Here is a 24074-nt window from a genome sequence, read left to right as displayed (position 1 = left end):
CCAGCTTGTGGCAGTGAGTTTAAGTTTGTTTTATTAAGAGATGTGCTTGTTTCAGCTACGTATGGCTTGGGTGTTAATGAATGTAGCTTTTCAAGACAGTTAGCCATGGTTTGTATGTTTTGCAATGCATTTTTTATACTTTTATACTTTTCGATGAGAAAAAGCCTCATGTGACAGGTGGAGTATCTAAGAGGTGAGTACAGTTAGCAATGTGGAATGGAACTACAGCTGCCTGGAAGGATTTCCACTGGCGTTTCCTGTGGGGCAGAGAGCTCTGTGGCTGGGGTGGACTTGCGGAGTGGTACATTACAGCACGCCCAACTTGGAGGGTTAAGCTCCATTTAATATTCAGCCATCCAAAGGAAATGTCTTTGAAGAAACTTGCTTATTAGAGGGAGGAACGTGAGATTTAAATATCATCTACACAAGAACATTCAAAACGGTCATCCAGTGTGCGGGGAGAGGAATACTGAACCAGGGACTGAGCTTTGCAGTGTGGCTGTTGTGTGAGGGGTGTTTTTTCATGATGGGACCCATGATGGGACCAACGCCTGTGAAACAGACTCGTTTGTTCCTTATGCCACAGTCAAAGCAAGGCAACATCCGCAGATGTTGGTGTGCTTCCCACATGTCGTTGATGTTGATGGTGAGCATAAGGCTAGTGGTTTCCTGACACTGAATGCCACTCCTGCCATTGTTAAGTGAAGCCATTAACACACAGCTTCATGCTGGTGTGTTGGCTGGTCCTACCCTCTCCTGTCTCTCTCTCCTTCCTCTCTCATCTCCATAATGAAGCTCCATAACAATAGTACAGACCAAGTTCTCAAGGAAGATCTCAGTGACCCAGCGGCCCTCAGAGTCTTGCTTCTCTCTTGTCTTTGGAGATTATGGGCAACTCGTATGCAGGGCAGCTGAGGACCACGCGGTTCGAGGAGGTGCTGCACAGCTCCATAGAGGCCTCCCTCCGCTCCAACAATGTGGTGCCCAGACCTGTGTTCTCCCAGCTGTACCTGGAGGCTGAGCACCCGGCCCCAGCGCTGGAAGGTAAAGGTGACGACCTTTTAAATTACTTTGTTTGTTACTTCGGAGGATGGTTTGTGCAGCTGTTTTAATGTTGCATGCATGTGCAAAACTGAATATGTTTTTATATTTCATATTTTTCTTAGTTTCAGCCGGCAGACCAGAAAATGAGGATGAGGATGAAGAAGACAGCTCCGAGTCCAACAGTCCCCCCATCCCATACCAGATGAAGCCCCCGCCAGAGGGATGCTGCACCACTGACGGTAGGAGAGCGCCCCCATCCTCACCTGCTGGAACCTCCCGTAGCTCTGTAGATCGCAGTCTGAGGACAGAGGACTATGTGCTGAGAAAAACTGGTGAAAGCACCATGCCTCAGTCCTGGGATGTTAGCAACAGTGGAGGAGTGAGCCCTGCTGGGGCTGAGGCCCGGTTAGGGCTCGATTCCCTGTGACAGAGTCACTCAAGTGTCAGAGAGCCGTTTTTTTTGCCAGTTAAAGTGTCAGGGCTCTCTGTTGTGTCATGTTCTCACAGGGTTGCTCTCTCTGAAGGCCCGCTTTCTGCCCCCACCGCAGGTTTCTGCCAGGCGGGGAAAGACCTTCGGCTGGCCTCAATCGGCAGCACCGCTCTGGAGGTCCCCCAGGGCTTCCTGCTGGTGGGAGCCAAGTCCCCCGCCCTGCCCGACCACATCCTTGTGTGTGCCGTGGACCACAGGTTCCTGCCGGACGAGAGCGGACGCAACGCACTTTTAGGTGAGCAGGGCAGCACCTACAACTACCCAGACCCCCCCCCCCGAGCGTGTAAATGGAGTGATTGTACCAGGGGGCCTTGAATACGGACACCAGGGCTTACTGTTAGCCATGCGCTTTAGCAAAATGGACGTGAAGCTCTGGTGTCATTTAACCTTTCTCTCAGTCCCGTGAGATCTTTAACCTTACTCTCAGGCCCAATAAACCTTGGCAGTCACAGGTCTCACGTCAGATTCAGGACAGTGCCAACCCAAAGTGTTCTGTACTCAGCACTTTGATAAAACCGTCTCTGTCTCCAAGTGCAGAAGAGTGTGTGAGATGCCATTTATTCCTGGCACTCAGGAAGAAGCAGTCTGGTGTGTGGTCTCTGGAAAGCCGTGGTGCAAAGCGAGGGTGTGTGAGGGGAAGGAGGCTGGTGCGTGTCAGAGTAAGGCAGGCCTCGGTCTCCTGAACAGCCCTGTAGCTGGGGCAGGGTGACCTGACAGCGCTCAGTCAGACCGTGTCTGTCACGCAGACGCATCTAATTCTGCAGTCCTGTTTCTATGGCCCGTTTATCTGCTGCTGGCCTTACATGCGACATCGGCTGGTGGCTATGGAAACGGAGCCATCTGAGAGAACCCCGGTTAGGATGTGTGTCTCTGAACGAGATTAGGCCACTGATTGACTCACACTCACCCTCTGAACTGCCACACCGCCTTGCTGCTGAGGTTTCTGCTCAGCTAATTGAGAGGATACTCTTCTCGCACAATGGTGCACAACACAGTGGTCAAATTTAGATTGAGTGTTTTGGAAACGGCTGGAAAAATAAGCCTAAGACCTGTCCTTACGTGTGTATGGTAAGATGGTCTGTAATTAACAATTCTCATTCAAAGTGATAATTATTTCTCTCTGAGGTGCTCACCTGTCCTGCCTTCCCAGGTTTCTCAGGTAATTGTGTGGGGTGCGGAGAGAAAGGCTTTCGATACTTCACCGAGTTCTCGAACCACATCAACCTGAAGCTAACCACCCAGCCCAAGAAACAGAAGCACTTAAAGTACTGCCTCCTGAGGAATTCCCAGGGGGTGCTGGTCAAAGGCCCTGCCATCTGCTGGAAGGGCACAGGTAAGAGGCTCCGCCCTCAGCCGAACCTGAACCCCCGTCTGCACCGGCGGGGGGAGGGGGCACCCCTCTGCAGCCTCCTGATTCAAGACAAAAGCTGAGCTGCGTTTCACAGGTGCAGACCTCTAAGCTGCACATTTTACTGTTTAATGCTGCCCTCCAACTCAGAGGTGGCAAACGCAACCAAAGCTGAACATGATCATGGTCAGACCAGTTATCTTTCTTGTATGTCATTCAACCACATAGCTTAAAGAAACCTGCTCAGGATTCAAAAGATAAACAAGAGAGCCCAGGGGGCAAACACAGTTGGTACAATTAGTGTGTAATTCAGTACAACACAACACAAAGCAAAGCTCACTTTCTTGTTTGATTTATGATGGTACTGATACTGTGCATACGCAATGCCCAGATAACAAGGGGCTTCCATGTGATTGCATTAGAATCGTGACCTGCCTTTTACATCAAGGCAGTTTGTCTCACTTTGAGTCGAGCTGTGGTTGCAGGTCCCATGTCCCTCTGAGCTGGGGGACAGGAGGCTGAAAGTGCCTATGTGCGCAGACCCCGAGTCTGTCCCTGAAACAGGCTCACCTCCCCCACCTCCAGCCCTCCCCTCAGACAGGGGGGGTCTGCAGATCTGGGCAGACCGGTAGAACCACACTGACCCTGCTTAGACTCACAGTGTGCCTTTCTGGCGAATGGCCGGAGAGCCAGGGACATCCCAACCCTCCGGCACTCTGCCGTGGTAACCGGGAAAATGGGGAGTACTGTTACCGATGAGCTGGGAGAACGCCCTTCAGGAAGCACATGACGTTTCCATTTATGTTGAGCTTTTCCATGGAAAAACCTTTGAGGGCCACTTTTTATCATATTTTCCCAGTGCTTTTTCAGTCTGAATTTTGTCCGTGTTTTGTTAAACACTTAGCTGTCTAAATTATAATGTATTTAAATAAGATACGCAACAACACAGCACAATACAACAGCAGTTGAAAATTGTTTTTTCTGTACTAAGGGCAAAATCAAACAAGTACGTGAAATTATACAGAATTTAGTGATTATAATCTCTTCCCTGCCTCAGTCTGGTAGGAGCACCATTTCTCCTGGCTGTCCAGCTGATTCTTCTCACTGCAGTCAGGCTGTCAGCCACTGGGAAAATAAAACTCAAGTACATTTTGTACGTACATTTTCCTGAAACGTCACGGCATTCACATGGCATGGCATGCATTTGTGTGAAAGCTACACACCTACATGCCAAATTTTGTGAAGGCAGAATAGCAAGGGCACTAATTGCATCTGATTCTGTTGCTGGTTCATCCTGTTCTGGGTTTAACAGCTGCCTGTTCTGGATTGCAAACTGTGTCTTTGTCTTCAGACAGCAGAGTAAAGCAGCCAGCTGCCAATACCTGTGGGAGTCACATGACCTCAGAGGAACACCTGCCTGCCCCCGTTGCCACGGAAACACTGCTGGCCACAGGTCACGTTGGCCCAACAGGGGACAGCTATGCAGGTATGGCCACTGCATCAGACCGAAGCATTCATTCAGAGTCGACTCACCTTGCCTCTGTCTCCTGCCTGTTAATCCTGTCTGTTCAAGTCCAGACGTGGTGCAGATGCTGGCCGTGTTCAGTTTAAAGTTTCCTTGGTTACATTTAGAGATTTTAGCTTTAGTCTAGGCAAGACTAGAGTATTGATTGCATACCACTAATTGCAAACCTGCATCTTTGACTTCGCCTACCATCTTGCCTGCTGTATGAATTTGTGATTAACTTCACTGTTAAACATAGGTTTGGATTACAGTAATGAGACGCCAAGACTGAAACACTTACAGTAGCATGATCTGTGCATAAGGAAAATGTTTACTGCCCTCTTTCAACGTCAGCCATGAAACAGCTCATGATAAAGAGATGTGTCCTACATACAAGTTTGACCTGTAAGCCTTATTTAAAGGTAGCTGTGTTCAGTGTGCTTGGTTTCTTCCCTCTTGTGGTTGTAGGGGTGTAGGGGTATATACTGACACTGTGTCTGTCTCTCTCCAGCAGCTGGTTTGCCCCCAGACCCACCAGCCCCAGCTCCTCCTCCCCTGACCAATGGCAGAGAGTCTGGCCTATCCCAGCAGCCCTTGCAACAGCCTGGCCCAGGGTCACATGGTTCAGGCAGGCCCTCTGTGATAGGTACGCTGTCACTCCTCTGATGCTTCCCACTTCGGTCTGAGTCTGTTCGTTGTCATGACAAATGTAGAGTCGACTTGCCAAAGCCTAACATTCTAATAAAGCACTGAAAATGGCAGCTGTCAAGAAGAATTAAAACCACTCCACGGAAGGCAGTAAATATATTGTCGCCAGAGCTGGTTATATTGAGTGTGAGAAATAATTGAATGCAAAAATGCAAGAGAATAAGGTGAGAAACTTTTTAAAGGCTCCAGTCATTGGGTATGATTGAGCTGATTTGGTGTCACTTATAGACCTGCAGGCACAAAGTGCTCTGGGCATCCTGCAGCCGGGGGAAGGAGACAGTCAGCTGTGCGGTAAACTGTGCACAGATTTGTGCTATTTTGCTCATCTTGTGATAAAGCGAAGCTCTATCAGGAACCTCAGGGCCTTATCAAAAACAGGCACTGCTAATTTAATGGCTGTCTTCACCGAGGGGAGTGTCCAGCCCCCAGCCCCCACCAGCAGACTTCACACCTCGCTGAGACTGGTTCCTGTTTTATTGCTTAGCTGCTCCAGGAAGGGCCTGCTGCATTGTCTGGCTCTGTGCAGCTGCTTTGGTATGCTGTCCCTCATTGTGACTGCGCTCTCTGGGCTGTAAAAGGCCCCTCTCTGCTGTCCTCCCTCTCAGACTGGCCCACCAATAAAACGCCTCTGCACAGACCCTCTGTATTGTTATGAAGTGAAAGGCCTCCTTTGCTGAGAGGTCTGGTCCCCCGGCTGGAATTTACTCAGAGGCTCTGCCTCCCAGCTGCATCTGAGCACAGCGGCTGAGGCTCAGAGCGCCCCCAACCACAGCAGCTTCTGATTGGCCATGTTGCCCCGTCCATGCCGAATTCTCCGAAAACGAGAATGTTGTGAGACGGTCTGTGGCTCAGCGCACGCTTGCAGGTGTTTCTCTGGTGAGACAATGCAAATAAAACCAGTGGCTAATTGTGCAACAGGGAGAAAGGGACCAGAGTGGTGTGTATAACTCCATCGTCTGTTATGGCAGGCAACAGTGTTTTTAAACTGAGCTGTTGATGTGGGGGCCTTATAGGAATGGTTTCCTCAAGAAATAAGTGCTTAGTTCATTTCAGTTTTCAGTTTTATTTATTTATTTAACCAGAATTCAGATATGCAAGCGTGGAGTGCAGATGTGAGCATGGTTCCATAAACTCTACAGCTTTAAAGGCCATGAAGGTGCCCATTGCGGATGGCTGCTCAGTGTGGGTCAGACCTCAGTGGCTGATGTGAGTATCTGTGTATTAAAGCACTGTTTGTCCCTTCTAAGGCACCATAGTAAACACGGGACCCCCCAAAAAGAGACACAAGGGCTGGTCGCCCGAGTCCCCCGCCATCTCTGAACCCTCAGTGAAGACCACCTGCACTGCCTCGGCTAACAGCACCAGGACAGGTAGGAGGCCTGCGCGTGACGCTTGGTCTGTGTTACTGCTGTAGACGCCTTAGGCGTTAAACAGCACGGATAATTATCTGCTGAATATTACAGCTGCATCTGGAGCTTTGCCTCACTCTTTAAGATTATTGTCTGCATTTCACAGCACTCCTGTTTTTAAGAGCATGGAAATGCAAAATTTTCAGATTTTAAATGATGACGTCCTGATTTCTCGTGTCCTTCTCATTTATACAAACCCTCGACCAAAGAGCACCTGGTGACCGTAGTTAGTTTTCCTCCATTTTGTCTCTGATTGTCTGCATGTACAATGGGTGTCATGGGGGCCCCTCTGTCCGGTTCAGTCTTATAGTCTGGTATCAGTTACAGGGACACAGAGGGTGAAAAGAGTTACACGAAGAAGACGGGAAAAGATGTTTTGATAAACATTTGAGTTGACATGTTTCATGTCTCCTGTTTCTTGAGAATGGATACAAATTGTAGAGCTGTATTTACAGGAGAAACACCATTAACATGACGACAGTGTTTGGCTTCCCCATCCCTCAGACGCGGTGATTAGTAAGAAGGCCAGTCCGGGGGGTTAGTCCTGTCTCTGAGTGTGCTTCACGGCTCTCCCTCTTTTGTTCCGCTGTGTTTGGAGTGCTGTATTACCCTCACCGCTGTTGTTCAGACTACGCGCTGAGAGCCACTTTCTGTGTTGTTACATTTGTTCGACAGACAATGGGGCCCCGATCAGCGCCCCCCAGGGGTCGTCACCCCAGCTGCCCCCGGGGGAGTCTGTCACCGTCCCAGAGCACCTGGTGCACACCTGCAGACTCCGGCCTGTCATCTTTAAAGGTAAGACTCCCAAAAATGTAAAAAGCCTCCAGTCCAGCGACCGCCAGGGTCTGACTTCTTTGTGACCTGCCTGTAACCGGGGCAGGACTGTTTCAAGGAATTTGATGCACAAGCAAGATAACACAGTGGTAAAAGGATTGATCTTGTTTGTGTCAGAAATGCTGAAAATGTACTTTGAGTCAGAATTATGGGCATTTGAGGTCAAACTGTGTGGAGGAAATGTTTAGTGTGACCAAGGCCTAGATTCAGTTTAAATATAATTCGTTTTACCCTTAAATTTGAGCATCAGAATTATTGAGAATGGCACCTTTTACTTCCATCTATTTACCAAACCTTAATCTAATGTTAATGGTTGGGTTTATGCAATTGTATTTGTTACAAATTAGATTTCTAACTATATTGCAAGAAATGACAAGAAATATTTCAAGCACTGTGAACTGAAACATTTCCGCATGAACACGGTATTCATGATTTATCTCTTGTGGAGTAGCAAAATTGTTTACTAATCGCTGTAACATGGAAATGGCAGAGCAGGTTCTAGCAGCTGATCTGGGATCAGCAGTGAGGCTCAGGCTGTGTGTGTGTGTTGCTCTCAGGTCAGCTGATCTGGGATCCGCAGTGAGGCTCAGGCTGCCCGTGGTTTCCTCAGGTCAGCTGATCTGGGATCAGCAGTGAGGCTCAGGCTGTGCGTGTTTCTCTCAGGTCACGGGAAGCTGCCGGTGCTCAGTGGGAATGTGGGAGAGGTGATAGTGAGCTCGCTGCTGCAGGCCTGCTACCGCAGCTGCCAGGCCCTGCCCCGCCTGTACGAGCAGTACGGGGCCTCGCCCATGCAGCCCCTCTCCACCGAGATGCAGGTCCTGCTCACCGTCTACTACCTGCTGCAGCTGGGTGGGTAACGGCAGGGACAAGGGACAACCCTGCGGCCTCTGTGCAGCGGTGATGGCTTTACTCATGAAGTTAGGATTCATGCATGCAGCGGTGATGACATAAAGTAATATGGTGTCATTTGTGTGGTAATTATGATGTAATGTAATATGATGTCATCATTGTCACGGTGATGATATAATACAATGAATGACATCTGTGTAATGATGACATAATGTAATATGTAACTATATCTGTGTGACAGAATGAGTGGAAGTCAGGAGTAGTTATTAGGGAACTGAACCTATAGCCAAAAGGTGCAGGTTCCAGTCTAAATGTACTGCTATTTTACAGTAGGTTACCCTTGTTCCAGTAAATATTTGGGTATTTACCATAAATAGATTTGTTAAAAAAAGTTGTTGTGTGAGTTGCCCAGGATCATGGCAAAAAAAGGCCACTGTTGGCAATTTCTAATCAGCAATGCTGGTGACAGTGATTGGTTGTGTGAAAGGAAGCAGCCAGCCCTAGTAGCTTCTGATTGGTGCAGCGGTCAGTTGTGACGCCTGCGCAGGGAATCTGATTGGCTGTGGCATGTTCTCCTCAGCTCCTGACCAGGTCCCGCTGATGGAGGACCTGGAGCAGATCTTCATGCGGTCCTGGCGCGAGTCTCACCTGACGGAGGTGCGGCAGTACCAGCAGACGCACCCCCCGCTGCTGCCGCACCTGTCCAGCCTGGCCCAGCCCGTCAGCGCCTCCCAGCTGCCCTGGCTGGCCAAGCTGGCCGCCAGCTCGTGCGGGGACGGCGTGCTGGTGCTGGGCGTGGCCTCCTCGCTGGCCGAGGGGCTGGAGGACACCTTCCACCGCCTGCTGGACGGGCGGCTGGCCCACACCAACTACGTGGTCATCATCTGCACGTCCAAAAGCCACGACACGGAGTCCTGCCTCGTGGTGACAGGTGCGTGGTGTGCTGGGAGCCCCCTCTCATTGGCTCTCTGCTGTGTGCTGGTACCTCTCATTGGCTCTCTGCTGTGTACTGGGAGCCTCCTCTCATTGGCTCTCTGCTGTGTGCTGGTACCTCTCATTGGCTCTCTGCTGTGTGCTGGGAGCCCCCTCTCATTGGCTCTCTGCTGTGTGCTGGTACCTCTCATTGGCTCTCTGCTGTGTGCTGGGAGCCTCCTCTCATTGGCTCTCTGCTGTGTGCTGGGAGCCTCCTCTCATTGGCTCTCTGCTGTGTGCTGGGAGCCTCCTCTCATTGGCTCTCTGCTGTGTGCTGGGAGCCTCCTCTCATTGGCTCTCTGCTGTGTGCTGGGAGCCCCCTTTCATTGGCTCTCTGCTGTGTGCTGGGAGCCTCCTCTCATTGGCTCTCTGCTGTGTGCTGGGAGCCTCCTCTCATTGGCTCTCTGCTGTGTGCTGGGAGCCCCCTTTCATTGGCTCTCTGCTGTGTGTTTGTGGCCCAGGGAAGCAGCAGGCTCGGGCTGTTGCAGAGAGCATGCTCTCTCCCAGTGAGAGTCTGACGGAGATCAGCCTGCAGCTGGCAGCAGGGAGGGAGAGGGAGCTGAGGGCCCTCGTTGGCTCCCTGGGCTCAGGTGAGAGCAACAGGAAGTATGCGGAAAACTCAACCCCCAAATTACGCCCAGTTGTAATCGTGTACTTTACTCCTCTGTCAGTATCTACAATACCCAGACAGTGATCCGCTTTCGGGGTTCGTTTGAAAGGTGAATCTCCACATCTCCATTGGGCGTTGTTCTCATTGTCAGATGGAGACGTGGATGCCCTGCTGGAGAAATGCAGTCTGGACAGGGGCAGCCATTCGTCTCTGTCCAGCGGTCTGGAGTCCTCGGGGGATAGCCCCAACGCCACCTGCACAGGTGAGACGCATAGCTGACATGCCATTTCGCTGCTCCATTCCAGGTGACCGTAAAGGCAGCCAGCGAAACCAGAGATGGCTGAATGACCGGTGGCAGATTTCAGCAGTTTTGTCCTTCTGAGTCCTGTCCTGTCAGTCCTCATAACATGCACTCACAGATGCTCTATGTATGGACCAGATATTCCGCTTCCTGTACTACACAGTGAAAGTGCTGTCTCTGCCGTTGCTCAAGCTTCATTATGAATATTCTTGAAGAACATTCTTGGTGTACAACCCTTAGCTAGCATACTGATGCAGGCTGCACCAGAACCTGTTGCCTTCCGGAGCCTCCCAGATGAGGATCTGAGGAGCACAGAGGGAAGGCAGTATCTGGTTATAAGGTGGGATACCTGAGCTGAGACTGACAGGTGTGCCCGTTCAGAGTACCAGGTGGAGTGGCACGAGGTGAGGCCCGTCCAGCTGGCGGTGGCGAGGAAGCTGCTGTCCCACGTGTGTGCCATCGCAGACTCCAGCACCCAGAACCTGGACCTGGGCTCCTTCGACAGGGTGGACTTCCTCATCTTCGTCCCGCCCTCTGAGGTCACCTTCCAGCAGGTCCTCATGCACCTGCGCAACTCAGGTGAGCTGCCTGTGATCTGACACTCTGTCCCCCCAACATTGACCAGGCTCATCTTTTTCTGTGGACAAGTCTCCTTCAGTTTTAATGTATTCAGTCATATTTTGATAAGCTGGGGTTGTATGCATTCTGAATGCTATAAAAAATTTTCAGAGAAAAGGCTAAGGATACCAGACCTTTTTAAAAGGCCATCTTCATGCAGTGGCTAGAAGAGAAACCTTGTGCCAGAGATGTTATGTAGGACCTCACTGGATTCGAAAGCAAACCATTTACCCCGTGGCGAATGAAACTGGTATCTTTGAATGTGAAGCTACCACCCATCACAGTAGTGGATTTCAGTAAACCTGTGAGCTCAATGCCAGAGCGCCCCCTGGTGTTAATACCCTGTCGGTGCTGTTCCAGGGATCCTGCAGGAGCTGGGTCTGGATAAGGAGTGTGTGTCTCAGAGGGAGGCGGAGCGGTACGTGGTCAAGCTGGACCAGGGGGCGCAGGGCAAGATTGACTCTCTCATCCAGAAGTCCAAGATGAACCCCTACACCCTCTTCATCCTGGTGCATGACCACGCCCACTGGGACCTCAGCAGGTGAGGGCGGGAAAGGAAGGAGGTACTTCATGTGCTGGTCTCTCAGTGTGCCTGGGGTGTTTTATCAGAACAAATAAGAGCTTTAGCCTATCAGAGGGAGATATATAGTCAGCACAAAAGGAAGCAGGTACTGTGTGTGCTGGTCTATCAGTGTGCTCAGTGTGCTTTAGCCTATCAGACGGAGATATATAGTCAGCACAAAAGGAAGCAGGTACTGCGTGTGCTGGTCTATCAGTGTGCTCAGTGCACTTTAGCTGAACAGAAATGGCAGTGTGTGTACTGTACAGTGTGTGCTGGTGTGTTAGCTTTCTCTGCTGTGGAGCAGTGTGGTGACCTTTGCTTCTCGCTGTCCAGAGGAGCACACACGGGGGGTAACGGGCACTTCGGGCTGGCGGACAACCTGCTGAACTGCCGCGAGATTTGGGACGCCCCCAACATCCTGACCCTCCAGGTCACCTCGTTCCCCTTCGCTCTGCAGACACAGAACACCCGAATCAGCCCCTACAACGAGGTCCACTGGCCCTCCACCTTCAACAACGTAAGCGTCTCTCTGTCAGACACTGTCAGAGGAGAGAACCACAGAATACATCTATACAGCTCCTCACATCCTTCACCTTCAACAACGTAAGCATCTCTCTGTCAGACACTGTCAGAGGAGAGAACCACAGAATACATCTATACAGCTCCTCACATCCTCCACCTTCAACAACGTAAGCATCTCTCTGTCAGACACTGTCAGAGGAGAGAACCACAGTATACATCTATACAGCTCCTCACATCCCCGCTGCTATTAAGCCTCTTTGATTTATAGGGAGTTCAGCTTTACCTCAGTGTAGTCAGTGTCTTCTCTCCTCTGACCATAGCTAAAAAGGGTGTGGTCTAGCAAGTGAATACTCTCTCTGGCTATATGATGCATTAAAAATAATCAAAGGTAGGTCTGGATACATTATGCAGTTCAACTCTCTGCAGTTCAACACTATACAGCACAATGAACATACTGAGCTAATGTAATCAGCTCAAAATCTGTTACATACAATACCACAGTAATGGGCTGCTTCTGTGCATTAAATATTTTTGAGTCTTCAGTAATACATTAATGTAGCTACTTAGTCCTTTGACTGGTGTCAGATGTTAAGGAAAAGCCTTCACTGCACATTGTGTTGTACACTGCGCTCAAATGGAACGTTGGTACGCATTATTTTTGCGGATCCTGGAAGGAGCCCCTTTGATTTGTCCTCCTGCAGAACAGTAACCCTGTGTCGTTCCTTCCTTTCCTTGCACAGGATATGGAGCTGTACCGTGAGAAGAGCAGGTACTTTGGGATTTCTGAGTTCCTGGAGTCGGCGCGCTGTGGGAGTGGGCTGTCCCTGCTGAGATATGACAGTGGGTTCGAGAGTACAGCCAGCATGCTGGCAGAGAGGTACCTACACTGCACCACCTGCACTGAGCACCACGGCGTTCAGCATGGAGCAGGACAGTGATAACACTGATCCAACACACTAACCCAACACTGAACACCCAGCAGGACCCAACACATATCACATCAATACAGAGACAGTTCAGTGTGTCTCATAGTGGTGTGGTTTTAAGATACCACATTTTCACTTGTGTAGCAGACATGCTTATGCTGGGAGACATAACTGTAAGCACGTTGTCTGTTAGTACATCTTGAGGGTTCTTTTAAGCAGTGGCATTTGAACCCCCCCGCTCTCCCTCTGTAAGGTTTCCGGAGCTGCACAGCGGCGTGATCCGGACGCACGCCCTCGTGCAGCAGTACGCCGTGGCGCTGATGGCGGCGTCGGGCCAGGCCCGGCTGCAGAGGCACGCCTCGGTGGAGACGCTGGAGATGGTGCAGGGTGTGCTGTGCTCCGGGCGCCGCTGTCCCGGCCGGCACGGTCACATGCTGCTGCTGCGTGTGCCCTGCTCCGCCCTCGCCGCCCTCGCCCACCGGCGCCTGCGCCACGCCCGTGACTGCCTGGGCCTGCAGCACTGCTTCGAGGTCGTCCTCGGCAACCCCGGCTCCGCCCTCTCCATCGGAAAGCACTTCCTCCACCAGCTGAAGGTCATACTGCCCAGGGTTTTTTTCATATTTCTGAAATATTTTTTTGAGACATTCATATTACAAATGTTACACTCATATGCAGACCTGCACATGGAATTGCTTTCTGTGTGTTCACGTTCTTAAGTGTATGAAAAATTGCAATTAAATCCTGAATCATTCTTTGATTCAGTGTATCTTATATGAGCTCGGGTGGCCAAAGTGTGCCTTTCGTGTCCTGTAGCTTTCAGAACAACCCCAGCTTCGTTTGCTTCACTGCTGTCCCTTGCTATTGCTGACATTTCTGCTAATGTGTTCAGGGTAAAGTGCAGATCAGGGGTTTGTGTGAGGCTGCCCAGACTGGCTTCACATTGATCTTTTTTCATTTCTGGAACTTTCCGTGAAGTGTGCATGTTTGTTCCAGAGTGGTTAATATCCTAGTGAGACCACTGACAGGGGGTCCATGCTGTTCCTCTCCCACAGGCATGGTTAAAAATCAAGGACCCTGATTGGACCCCTCGCACCTACCTGGAGCTGGAGGCCCTGCCCTGTATCCTCATACTGACAGGGATGGACCCCCTGGGAGAGTCACTGCCCAGGTGGGAGAGGGGGACACACCCATGGATGAGGGAGGATGGGGAGGGGAGTGGAGGCTGATTGGAGGACAGGCAGCAGGGAGTGGAGGCTGATTGGAGGACAGGCAGTAGGGAGTGGAGGCTGATTGGAGGACAGGCAGCAGGGAGTGGAGGCTGATTGGAGGACAGCCAGACAGATGGCCTAACAGACTCGAGCTGCACCCTGAAGCCATTGTGTCACTAATGTGTCTGATAAAATATGTATCCATAAAAAAAACTTATTTCTGCACATGTAGTCTTATTTCCATTACATCCTATGCACCAGTAAACCTTACTGGATATTGGACTGAACAGTGAAAATGAAGTTAGCATCTTGTACCATCTTGAGCCAAACACAGAACATGGTTTTGTCACCTTTAGCCCCCAACTGTGTGTTTCAAATCACATAAGCACTGACCCCTGCAGAGCAGGTCAGCTTGACCCTTCATGTTACTCCATGGGGATGATGTGATTATTGTTTTTATCGATAGTGGCTTGGACTGCTGCCCTCTTCCCTAATGGAACTTTGTTCAAAACAGTGCAGTGTAGCCAAATGTGAGTGCCTCATTGTGAATCTGCGAGTGCTGTGGTAGAAATGTCTTTACTGATTGTTATGAGAAATTAATCTGATCAGCTGTGCTTGGGGGTTGACTAGAGAGCTGTAGCAGATTGAACACACAACACGTGCTAGTGAATAATATACACCAGTGTTTGTGTGTGTGTGTGTGTGTGTGTGTGTAAACAGGTAGTTTTTGTTTTTAGCCAGGATAGAAAGGAAATGTAGGCAGTAGCAGAAACAGTCCTCTTCAGGGCTCTTCAGTTTATGTTCCGGTGTTAATCCACTAGAGCACATTCTTGTCTCAACAAACACAAAAAAATGATCATTTTTTAATGATGGAAAATAAGTAGGAAGCCTTCCTGCCAGTTTGCCGTAAGGGCTTTGTAAGCTGAACTGATGCTGTGGTGAGTGTGGAGCGGTGACGTGTGTGCTCCGGGCGTGACCTCCGGGCGTGGCCTCTCCCCAGATCGCTGAAGTACTGTGACCTGCGCCTGATCAGCTCCTCGTACCTGCTGCGCACGGCGTTGGAGCAGGAGCTGGGCCTGGCGTCCTGCCTGGTGCGGGCGGGGCCAGGGGTGGAGCCAGGGGCGGAGCACGCCGCCGCCAGCGACCTGTCCGAGAGCGACCCCGAGAAGCTCAGCAGCACCGACAACGAGGAGGAGGAGGTGGTGGAGCGTGAGTGAGGATGATCATTACACCCTCTGTCTCGGCAGGAGTCATTCATACTCAACACTGTCTGAATGTATCTGTATACCAGTGTTACATGGGCAAGCCCAGGCTTTTATTTCTGGTTTGAACTCATTCTGATGATCAGATGATGTGTAACTGCAGGCAGGTGGAAGTGAATTTGTCCCTGAATGTGAGGCTCTCTCCTCGCTCAGGCAGCTTTACAGTGTTAATCTCCACACGGCTATTCACTCACTGCACTCCTGATATTCCTGTGTAGCATGACTATCACTCTGAATTTGGACATGTGTCCTTAGAATAATCTGCGCTGTAAATGAGTCCACAGTTTTTAAAAAAAGTTTGTTATAAATTTTATAGGTATCACATCAGGACTTGCTGGTATTGTTTTCATATCCCTGAAGTAAAAATGAAAACCGTTCATATTGGCCTGTATAATGTGTATGAAGCTGTGTGCTGTGTATGTTAGCTTGTCTCAGGCCGGTGTGTTGCTTTCACCCTGGTGTGCAGCTGTCAGCAGTGACCTTCCCGCTCTGGATCAGAGGCTCCCCCTGGATCCCCAGGCCTCCCAGCCGGACAGCAGCGTCACAGAGCTGGACAAACCCCGCCCACACCAAGACTGGAGAGGGTCCAGTAAAGAGGCGGGGCCGGCACAGAGCTCCCGGAGGCCGTCCAAATCGACATCCTCGGGCTCGTCCTCCACGCGGGCCTCGGGCCTGTCCCAGCGGGGCGGGCAGTGCCCCTGGGCGCGCGGGCGGAATCGGCCGCCCGTGGTGCTGCTGCCGAAGGCGGTGTATGACGTGATGGCGACGGCGGACAGCGGCGGACTGCCCAAGGCCACCTCCTTGCTGCCGCACGGCGGCGTGGAGTGGGCTAGCTCCTTCCGCCCGCCGCTCAGCAAGATGATGACCTGCACAGAGCAGTCCCTGTACTACCGGCAGTGGACCGTCCCCAAACCACTGCACATGGACAGCAGCAACCGTGCCGAGGGACGCAACAACAACTTCCACCCACGCAGACTGCTTCTGACGGGACCCCCGCAGGTGCAGGGCCCGGCGCGGTTACCCCCGATTACCCCCATCACAGCCGCCCCTAAAAGCGCAGGCCTCTTATACTGTAACCTCCGTCACAGCCTTTCCTGTACCTGTTTCAGGAGTCCTCTAGTCTTCCTATGTAGTGCTGTATCTGAGGCATATGGTGCAGGATTTAGTCAGAGGCTGTAGAATAATGTATTCTGTCTTCTTCATGTGCTGTGTATTAATTTATTCATCTTTACACACACACACACACACACACACACACACACACTACTGAAGGCAAGACAAACAGAAGGTCTGGTACACCTGTAACGGTGTCTTTGTCTTTGTTATGGAGTGCTTCTGCATACTTGGATTCTTCATAAAAATTTCTAACTTGTTTCTTTTTCACCTACTAGGTAGGGAAAACAGGAGCCTACTTGCAGTTTCTGGGCATTCTGTCGCGGATGTTGATTCGTCTGATGGAAGTAGATATCTACGACGAAGAGGAAATAAACTCAGGTGAGTCAGTGTCCAGATCACTTTGACTACTATCAGCTTTTATTGTTCTCATCAGGACTAATCAACCAATCAGAATGCATCGCTCTTTATCATGGCTGAACAGCCAATCAGCATGAAGCATCATTGCCCTGTGTAATGGAGTTTTTCTCGGTTGTTGTGTCTTGTTCCAGTTGTACAGATGGAGTCGGTTCAGTATCACCAGCCTAATGCAGCGTGGCCAAACCTGGACACCTTCAGATCCATGCCTTTTATCTACAGCATTAACGACCCAAAGTACGAGGACATCAGTGCTGTGTACTCAGCAGGGGTCACCTCCACTGCTGCGGGTCAGTGATCTTACACTGTAATCATATGTGCAACCACAGAGTCAACATCTGGCCTGGATAAATTTAGAAATTTTACCTTTATATTTGAAACGCATTGTATCAAAAAAAAACATTGTATGGCAAGAATAATGCAGTTGTACTTTAGTTTAAATTTCAGTGCAATTAATCGGAGGGGAATTGGAAAGAAGGTTCGTAACTTCATGGGTGCCCTTTTGAGTAGCCCCACATTTCAGAATGCGTTGCTGTGCTTCTGACATCATTTCCTCTTCCCCACAGGAAGCTCCAGGCAGTTGGAGGATGTGTATCTTCGGAGACGCACCACCAGGATAAAGCTGTCCAAATACGCGGCCTACAACACCTACCATCACTGCGAGCAGTGCCACCTGTACATGGGCTTCAGTCCCAGACGCCAGGTGTGCACACATCTGATCCACCTGCTCTGTGTGCTGTGAATTCTCTAACCATAGAGAATTCACACCACTTTGATCACTTTGATCTATGTACTGTTGGGGCAGGTGTTGTATTGTTTGTCTTCCTTGGAAAACTGAATAAAAATGCTGTGTAATAACCAGAAATAAAGTAGCACTGTTTTAAGATCATCACTCAGAGTTTTAAGGGCAGAAGTGAGTGGAGGTTGTGTTGGGTAGAGTGCTGAGGGGGACTGCATGTTGACTCCTCTCTTTGTGTCCCCAGCTGTACGAGTCCACGCTGCACGCTTTCACCTTCTCCCATCTGCTGCTGGGACAGGAGATACAGCTCTACTTCATCATCCCCAAATCCAAGGAGCACCACTTCTCCTTCAGCCAGCCCGGGGGTCAGCTGGAGAGCATGAGACTGCCCCTCACCTCCGACTGGGTACCGCGCCTCCCCCTCCCTCCTGAGAAGGACAGCTGATGATGATGATGATGACAACAATAATAATAATAATAATAATAATAAGTCATGCCTCATGCATATTTTAACTCTTTATGCTATCAGAAAGCATGTCACAAATATGTTACTGTACGACAGTAAGCAGTTAGTAAACTACATACTTAAGTATACATCAGTGTTAAAATCTGTCATTAACTGAAAACAACTTCAACTGAGACAGTGCTTCAGGAGCTACAAAAGGACTTGATATATTTCCTGTATATTAGGAGGTAGCATGTTTCCTGTATGTAAACCGAAGCCATCCGCTTGTCTCCCCCAGAATCCTGACTGCATAAAAAGCCCCATCTTCACCCCGACGACGGGCCGGCACGAACACGGCCTGTTTAACCTCTTCCACGCCCTGGACGGCGCCGCACACCTCCACATCCTGGTGGTGAAGGAGTACGAGATGGCCGTCTACAAGAAGTACTGGCCCAACCACATCATGCTGGTGCTGCCCACCGTCTTCAACGGGGCCGGCATCGGTACGTGGGCTGGTTCTCTGTACTTCTCAAGCTTTACTTTAGTGTGCTGAAAGTGCTCATGGGAAATTAATCATTTTAAGATTAGATTCATCCAGATTCATGATTTTTACAGTGGACGTTTTAGGATACATACGTGGCTTACCTGGTGATCTTGCTCAGTTTAATAGGATTTGATTTACAGTCATTGATTTAGATGTAGCAGATGAATGGCATACATGACATACTCTATAAGGAAGATGTCATTGACACTGGCTGAGATCAACTTCAAATTTGGGTGTGGTTTGTGCAGGAGAATCATTTAAAAATTAAAAGTCACCCCCTGACTTGGAATGCAGCTTCTAAATGTCCATTTGAATATAGCCTTACTGAAGTCCTTAGTCAACAGAGGTCTGACACAAATTGCATAGCAACTGAAAACTCTACAAACTTTACACAAGAATGTGTAAAGTAAATATGGATCAAAGAAGCATTAGGAGCAGCTTATACAATGCGCTCGGTATCTGTAGGTATGCTTACACACACTAATACCTTGTATTGAATCTTGAGACCATATTCCACAAACATTTACACAGGTCCTGACAGGTAAAGTGTGTAGTTGTTTTTGAAAGTAATTCCACAGGGATGCATAACATTCTGAGCTGCGTGCCCGCTGATGTGACCTCCTCACCCCCCATGTGACTACAGGCGCCGCCCACTTCCTGATCAAGGAGCTGTCCTACCAGAACCTGGAGCTGGAGCGCAGCCGGTGGGCGGAGCAGGGCAGCCGGCCACAGGACGTGTGGCCCTTTATCGTCCTGGCAGACGACTCCTGCGTCATGTGGAACGCCGTGGACCTGGACAGCAAGAGGTGTGGCCGGGGTGTCGCTCTGCGGTCACCTGACTCTCACTCTGCGTAAAGGGCAGGTTACAGGTTGAATCAGGGGAATGTGTAACCCCAGCACTCTTAAAGGTTGCAGCAGTAGCATTAAAACTGAATGCTGTCCAGAGACGGGCGGACAGAGAGACAGAAAGACAGAGATGATGAGATACAGAAGTCTTCCTGAACCACTTCACTTCCACTTTTCTTTGCATTTCAGTTTTTATGCTGAAAAATATGGTGGATTTACACAGATCAGCAGCTGTTCTAGGAACCTCCCTGTCACATTGGATGACCTGTAATCTTGATACCACAGAAACTGTGCATAATATAATTGAATTCCAATCAAAATGATTATACAACATAATAAGTTATTTCCAGTTGCTAATTACCAACAGCAGACTGGTGAGCTGTAATTTATCCACATATTCTAAACTGCTGATCATTCTCCTCCTGGCCAGTGGGGGCACTGTGCCGGTGGAGAGGAACGTGTCGCTGAAGCAGGTGCTGCAGCACATGGAGTCGACCCCAGACGTGACCCAGTACGGCCTATGCGGGCTGAGGAAGTGGTCAAGCCGTGGCAGCGGGCCCGGCCGGTACTGGGAGCCCTTCTCCCGGTCTCACCTGCACGACTTCCTCCTGCTCAACGTGGACCGCACCCAGGACGTCCAGTACAACCAGAACAGGTGCAGTCAGCCCTGCCTCACTCTACTATGATACACACCCTGCAGGAGTGCGCTGTACAGACTGCACTCATAACTCTTACACTTTCCAAGTTACACTTTCCAAAAAATACTACCCTGTTATAATACACATACACTACTGTGCTGGTGTTAAGAATTTTCTTTGTTGTCCAATCTTAAGTATGTTCTTAAGATCACTCTGGAATTAGACTGGATTTGCACCATCACAGTTTTATAAGCTCAGTGAATGTACAGTAAAACTCTTGTTCCCTATCTAGCCGCTGGAGAGGAAAAGCTGTCAGTGTGTGTGTAACTGCTGAGTCCCTGTCAGTGTGTGTGTGTGTGTGTGTAAATGGCATTTCCCTGTCAGTGTGTGTGTGTGTGTGTGTAAGTGGCATTTCCCTGTCTGTGTGTGTGTATAAGTGGCGTTTCCCTGTCTGTGTGTGTGTATAAGTGGCATTTCCCTGTCTGTGTGTGTGTGTAAGTGGCGTTTCCCTGTCAGTGTGTGTGTAAGTGGCATTTCCCTGTCTGTGTGTGTGTGTAAGTGGCATTTCCCTGTCTGTGTGTGTGTGTAAGTGGCGTTTCCCTGTCAGTGTGTGTGTAAGTGGCGTTTCCCTATCTGTGTGTGTGTGTAAATGGCGTTTCCCTGTCTGTGTGTGTGTAAGTGGCGTTTCCTTATCTGTGTGTGTGTGTAAATGGCGTTTCCCTGTCTGTGTGTGTGTATAAATGGCGATTGCCTTTGCTCTCTGTGGCTGCGCAGGTTTACCTGTGACGACGTGGACTTTAACCTGAGGGCCCACAGTGCCGGGCTGCTGCTCTGCCGCTTCAACGGCTTCAGCGTGATGAAGAAGCAGATCGCCATCGGCGGGTACCGCACCTTCATCATCAAAACCAAGGTCTCAGCGCCTTCCTCTGGCAAAATCTGTCATTCAGATAACCTGAATATTACGTATTCGTTGTAGCTTTTTCAGGGTCTGTCTCAAGTTTGCCATATAGGAAACACATGAACATGTAAATGATTTGTGAGGTTCAACAGAAAGTTAAATTGTGGAAAATTTCAGCACCAGTACATATACACAGTTATTCTGTATCTAATTGCCAAGAGAAATGTCACCATTGGACTCCATGCAGCAGATTTCGCTTAGTTACCCAAGTTACTTTTACCATGTGACTACATTTCCCATGATTCCAGGTGGCAGACGTGCCCACCACTGTGCTGCCCTCCCAGTACATCTGTGCACCGGACAGCAAGCACCCCTTCCTGGCCACGCCCGCACAGCTGCTGCTGGAGAAGTACCTGCAGCACAGCAGCCAGCACCTGTTCCCCCTCAGCGCCCGAAACCCCGACCACCCGGTGCTGTCTGTGGACTGCTACCTCAGCCTGGGCCCGGAGGTACTGACCCGCTCGGCACCGCACAGCACAGCACAGAACAGCACAGCACAGAACCACAGCATGATGCTGGGGCTAGCACAAGCAAATGCTAATCACATACGGTGTTATTCTGCAATATCTTCAATACCTGTGAATGAGAGGTGAATTCCAGTGATGTCTGCTCTACTCTGCTAACCAGATCTGCTAACAGCAGGTTTATTCTGAGAAAAACAGAGCACAAGATCTACCACCATGTAATGTAATGGGAGCTATTTTGGTGTGAAAATGAATGTAAGTGAGCGTAAAACGCTGTTAGCCAGGTTGAGACCCCTGAGAGGAACAGCCACTCCTGTGTGTCTCGCAGGTGACGGTGTGTTTCGTGAGCTCCAGGCCTCACTCCATCAACACCAGCACCACAGGGCTGCTCTTCAGCGGCCTGCTGCTCTACTTCTGCGATGCCTTCGTCACGCCCGGCTTCCTCAAGAAGTTCCACTTCCTCAAAGGTGAGCGTTTGTGCCCGTGAGAGGATCACCTGCGGCTGTGAGTGTGAGGCTGGCCCTGCCCATGCTGGTGCAGGGGCCAGGAGCTCCTGCGTGCAAAGCAGGCGTGAACGTGTGCATGTGTGTGTCTGTGTTTGTGTGTTTGTGCATTTGTGTGGCTGAAACTCTTGAAGGACCACATTTAAACTCTCCTGAAGAGATGTGACATCTAGCTATTAACAAAAGAGAGCCTGGTATCTGAACAGCACACTCAGCAAAGCACAAAAACAAAGCCTCCACCTCTCACAAAGCCGAAAAGCAAAGGCCCCACCTCACACAGAGCAAACAGTCAAAGGCCCCGCCTCTCACAAAGCTGAGAGCTGGCCTCTCACAATTAAAGGCCCCACCTCTCACAGAGCAAACAGTCAAAGGCTCCGCCTCTCACAGAGCACACAGTCGAAGGCTCCGCCTCTCACAGAGCACACGGTCGCAGGCTCCGCCTCTCACAGAGCACACAGTCGCAGGCTCCGCCTCTCACAGAGCACACAGTGAAAGGCCCCGCCTCTCACAGAGCACACGGTCGCAGGCTCCGCCTATCACAGAGCACACAGTGAAAGGCCCCGCCTCTCACAGAGCACACAGTGGAAGGCCCCGCCTCTCACAGAGCACACAGTGGAAGGCCCCGCCTCTCACAGAGCACACAGTGAAAGGCCCCGCCTCTCACAGAGCACACAGTCGCAGGCTCCGCCTCTCACAGAGCACACAGTCGAAGGCTCCGCCTCTCACAGAGCACACAGTGGAAGGCCCCGCCTCTCACAGAGCACACAGTGAAAGGCCCCGCCTCTCACAGAGCACACAGTCACAGGCTCCGCCTCTCACAGAGCACACAGTGAAAGGCTCCACCTCTCACAGAGCACACAGTGAAAGGCCCCGCCTCTCACAGAACACACAGTCGCAGGCTCCGCCTCTCACCCTGTCGCCTCTCTGTCCCAGGGGCCACACTGTGTGTGGTGTGCCCTGACCGCAGCTCTCTGCGCCAGACCGTCGTTCGCCTGGAGCTGGAGGACGAGTGGAGGTTCCGTCTCCAGGATGAGTTCCAGACGGCCAACGCCAAAGAGGACCGGCCCCTGTTCTTCCTGACGGGAAAGCACATCTGAGATCACTGCCCCCTGCTGGCCAAAGGGGACTGCTTCATTCGACCTGTGGGAAGATCACCCATGGAAGTACATATTTTTATCTGAGTTTTTTTCTTTGCCATAATGTATGTATGACTTTACAGTAATTGAAATTATGTAAATAATGTGTAGTGCTAAAACAGCCAGGGAAAGCTTGTGTTGTTGCTGTTTGGGAGGTATGGGTATCAGTCATATTAGGAAACCAGACAATTGTCTTGTTACTATGAGGTACTTGCTCCTAGTGTATTACACTGAATAGCTGTAAGCCTTCAGTTTGGGCTGCCAGTCCTGTATGCTGGGTACTACAGCTAACCAGTTTGTTTACAGATCTCACACCCACCCAAAGCCCTTAAAGCTCTTCACTTCTGTGTAAAAACTCCAGAATATATATTTAAATGTTTATATTTGAACTGTGGTAAAAAAAAGCTACACCAAAAATCAATTGTAGAATATAAATACATAATTTGTGCAAATATTTTGTACAAAAAAACTTTTGTAGATGTTAGTTGCCACTTTTTTCTTGCCTTCTTGGGATGTACTATGGGAATATATTTGATTTGTTAATGACATTATTTTCTGAGCTGTAAAAAATACTTATTTCTGAACACTGACATGATTGTCATTGTATCGGTGTGTTGCATTGTATGTGATTATGTACCGTTTTGCTTTATTGCTAATACTGTCTTCACAGGCATTATTTTCTTTGACAATTACAACAATTTCCTCTATGTATGTTTTGTACAAAAAATTATAAATTCATTTACAGTAAGATGGCTTTTGTAATTTCATTTTCTTTGTACAACTATTTCACCACACCAAATTCTGTACACCTTTACTCCACAGGTGTTTTCTGCTTCTTTAAGCATTCGTGTGTTCAGTGCTTGGCCAGCTTGTCACTGCTAGTAGCAGTGGGTTGTGCTCTTCTTTTAACCTATAAGTGAAAGATTTAGATAATATATCAAACGTATTTCAGTACCTACATTCATAGAAAACTGACTCGCCCTCTCTGAGTGAAGGTGAGGGTAAAAACCTGAAGCATTTTAGCACGCTGCCTTCATCAGTGTAATGGTGTTCCTCTGTTGACATACTTAACTCATTAAAACCTCATTAACAACATTACTGACA

At 49.7% G+C, this 24074-nt stretch overlaps 1 protein-coding gene across 1 annotated transcript; it reads left to right on the top strand.

Moving 5' to 3' along the window:
- Window positions 1-887: 887 nt before the first annotated feature.
- LOC118786809 (protein GREB1-like) lies at window positions 888-22931 on the top strand. The gene is made up of 30 exons (XM_036542142.1): window positions 888-1050; window positions 1173-1283; window positions 1593-1769; window positions 2685-2867; window positions 4898-5032; window positions 6342-6479; window positions 7179-7298; window positions 8001-8186; window positions 8767-9117; window positions 9620-9748; window positions 9920-10030; window positions 10451-10648; window positions 11048-11228; window positions 11583-11766; window positions 12512-12648; window positions 12951-13290; window positions 13750-13865; window positions 14906-15114; window positions 15634-16166; window positions 16559-16661; window positions 16832-16987; window positions 17264-17400; window positions 17681-17842; window positions 18180-18384; window positions 19069-19231; window positions 19702-19926; window positions 20684-20819; window positions 21116-21316; window positions 21660-21798; window positions 22768-22931. Exons 1-30 carry the CDS (start codon window positions 888-890, stop codon window positions 22929-22931), a joined length of 5493 nt encoding a protein of 1830 aa, XP_036398035.1.
- The last annotated feature ends 1143 nt before the right edge of the window (window positions 22932-24074 follow it).

Source organism: Megalops cyprinoides, chromosome 12 (genome assembly GCF_013368585.1).
Source record: "Megalops cyprinoides isolate fMegCyp1 chromosome 12, fMegCyp1.pri, whole genome shotgun sequence".
Taxonomy (NCBI): domain Eukaryota; kingdom Metazoa; phylum Chordata; class Actinopteri; order Elopiformes; family Megalopidae; genus Megalops; species Megalops cyprinoides.
The sequence above is the reverse complement of the archived record's forward strand: the minus strand, read 5'-3'. Positions and strand labels throughout refer to the sequence as shown.

Excerpts from the sequence above, each read along its gene's own strand:
- LOC118786809 (XM_036542142.1), top strand. The coding sequence starts at position 888 with ATGGGCAACTCGTATGCAGGGCAGCTGAGGACCACGCGGTTCGAGGAG. Across the intron at positions 5,033-6,341 it reads AGGCAGGCCCTCTGTGATAG|GCACCATAGTAAACACGGGA; the intron begins GTACGCTGTCAC and ends GTCCCTTCTAAG. Across the intron at positions 16,662-16,831 it reads CGAAGAGGAAATAAACTCAG|TTGTACAGATGGAGTCGGTT; the intron begins GTGAGTCAGTGT and ends GTCTTGTTCCAG.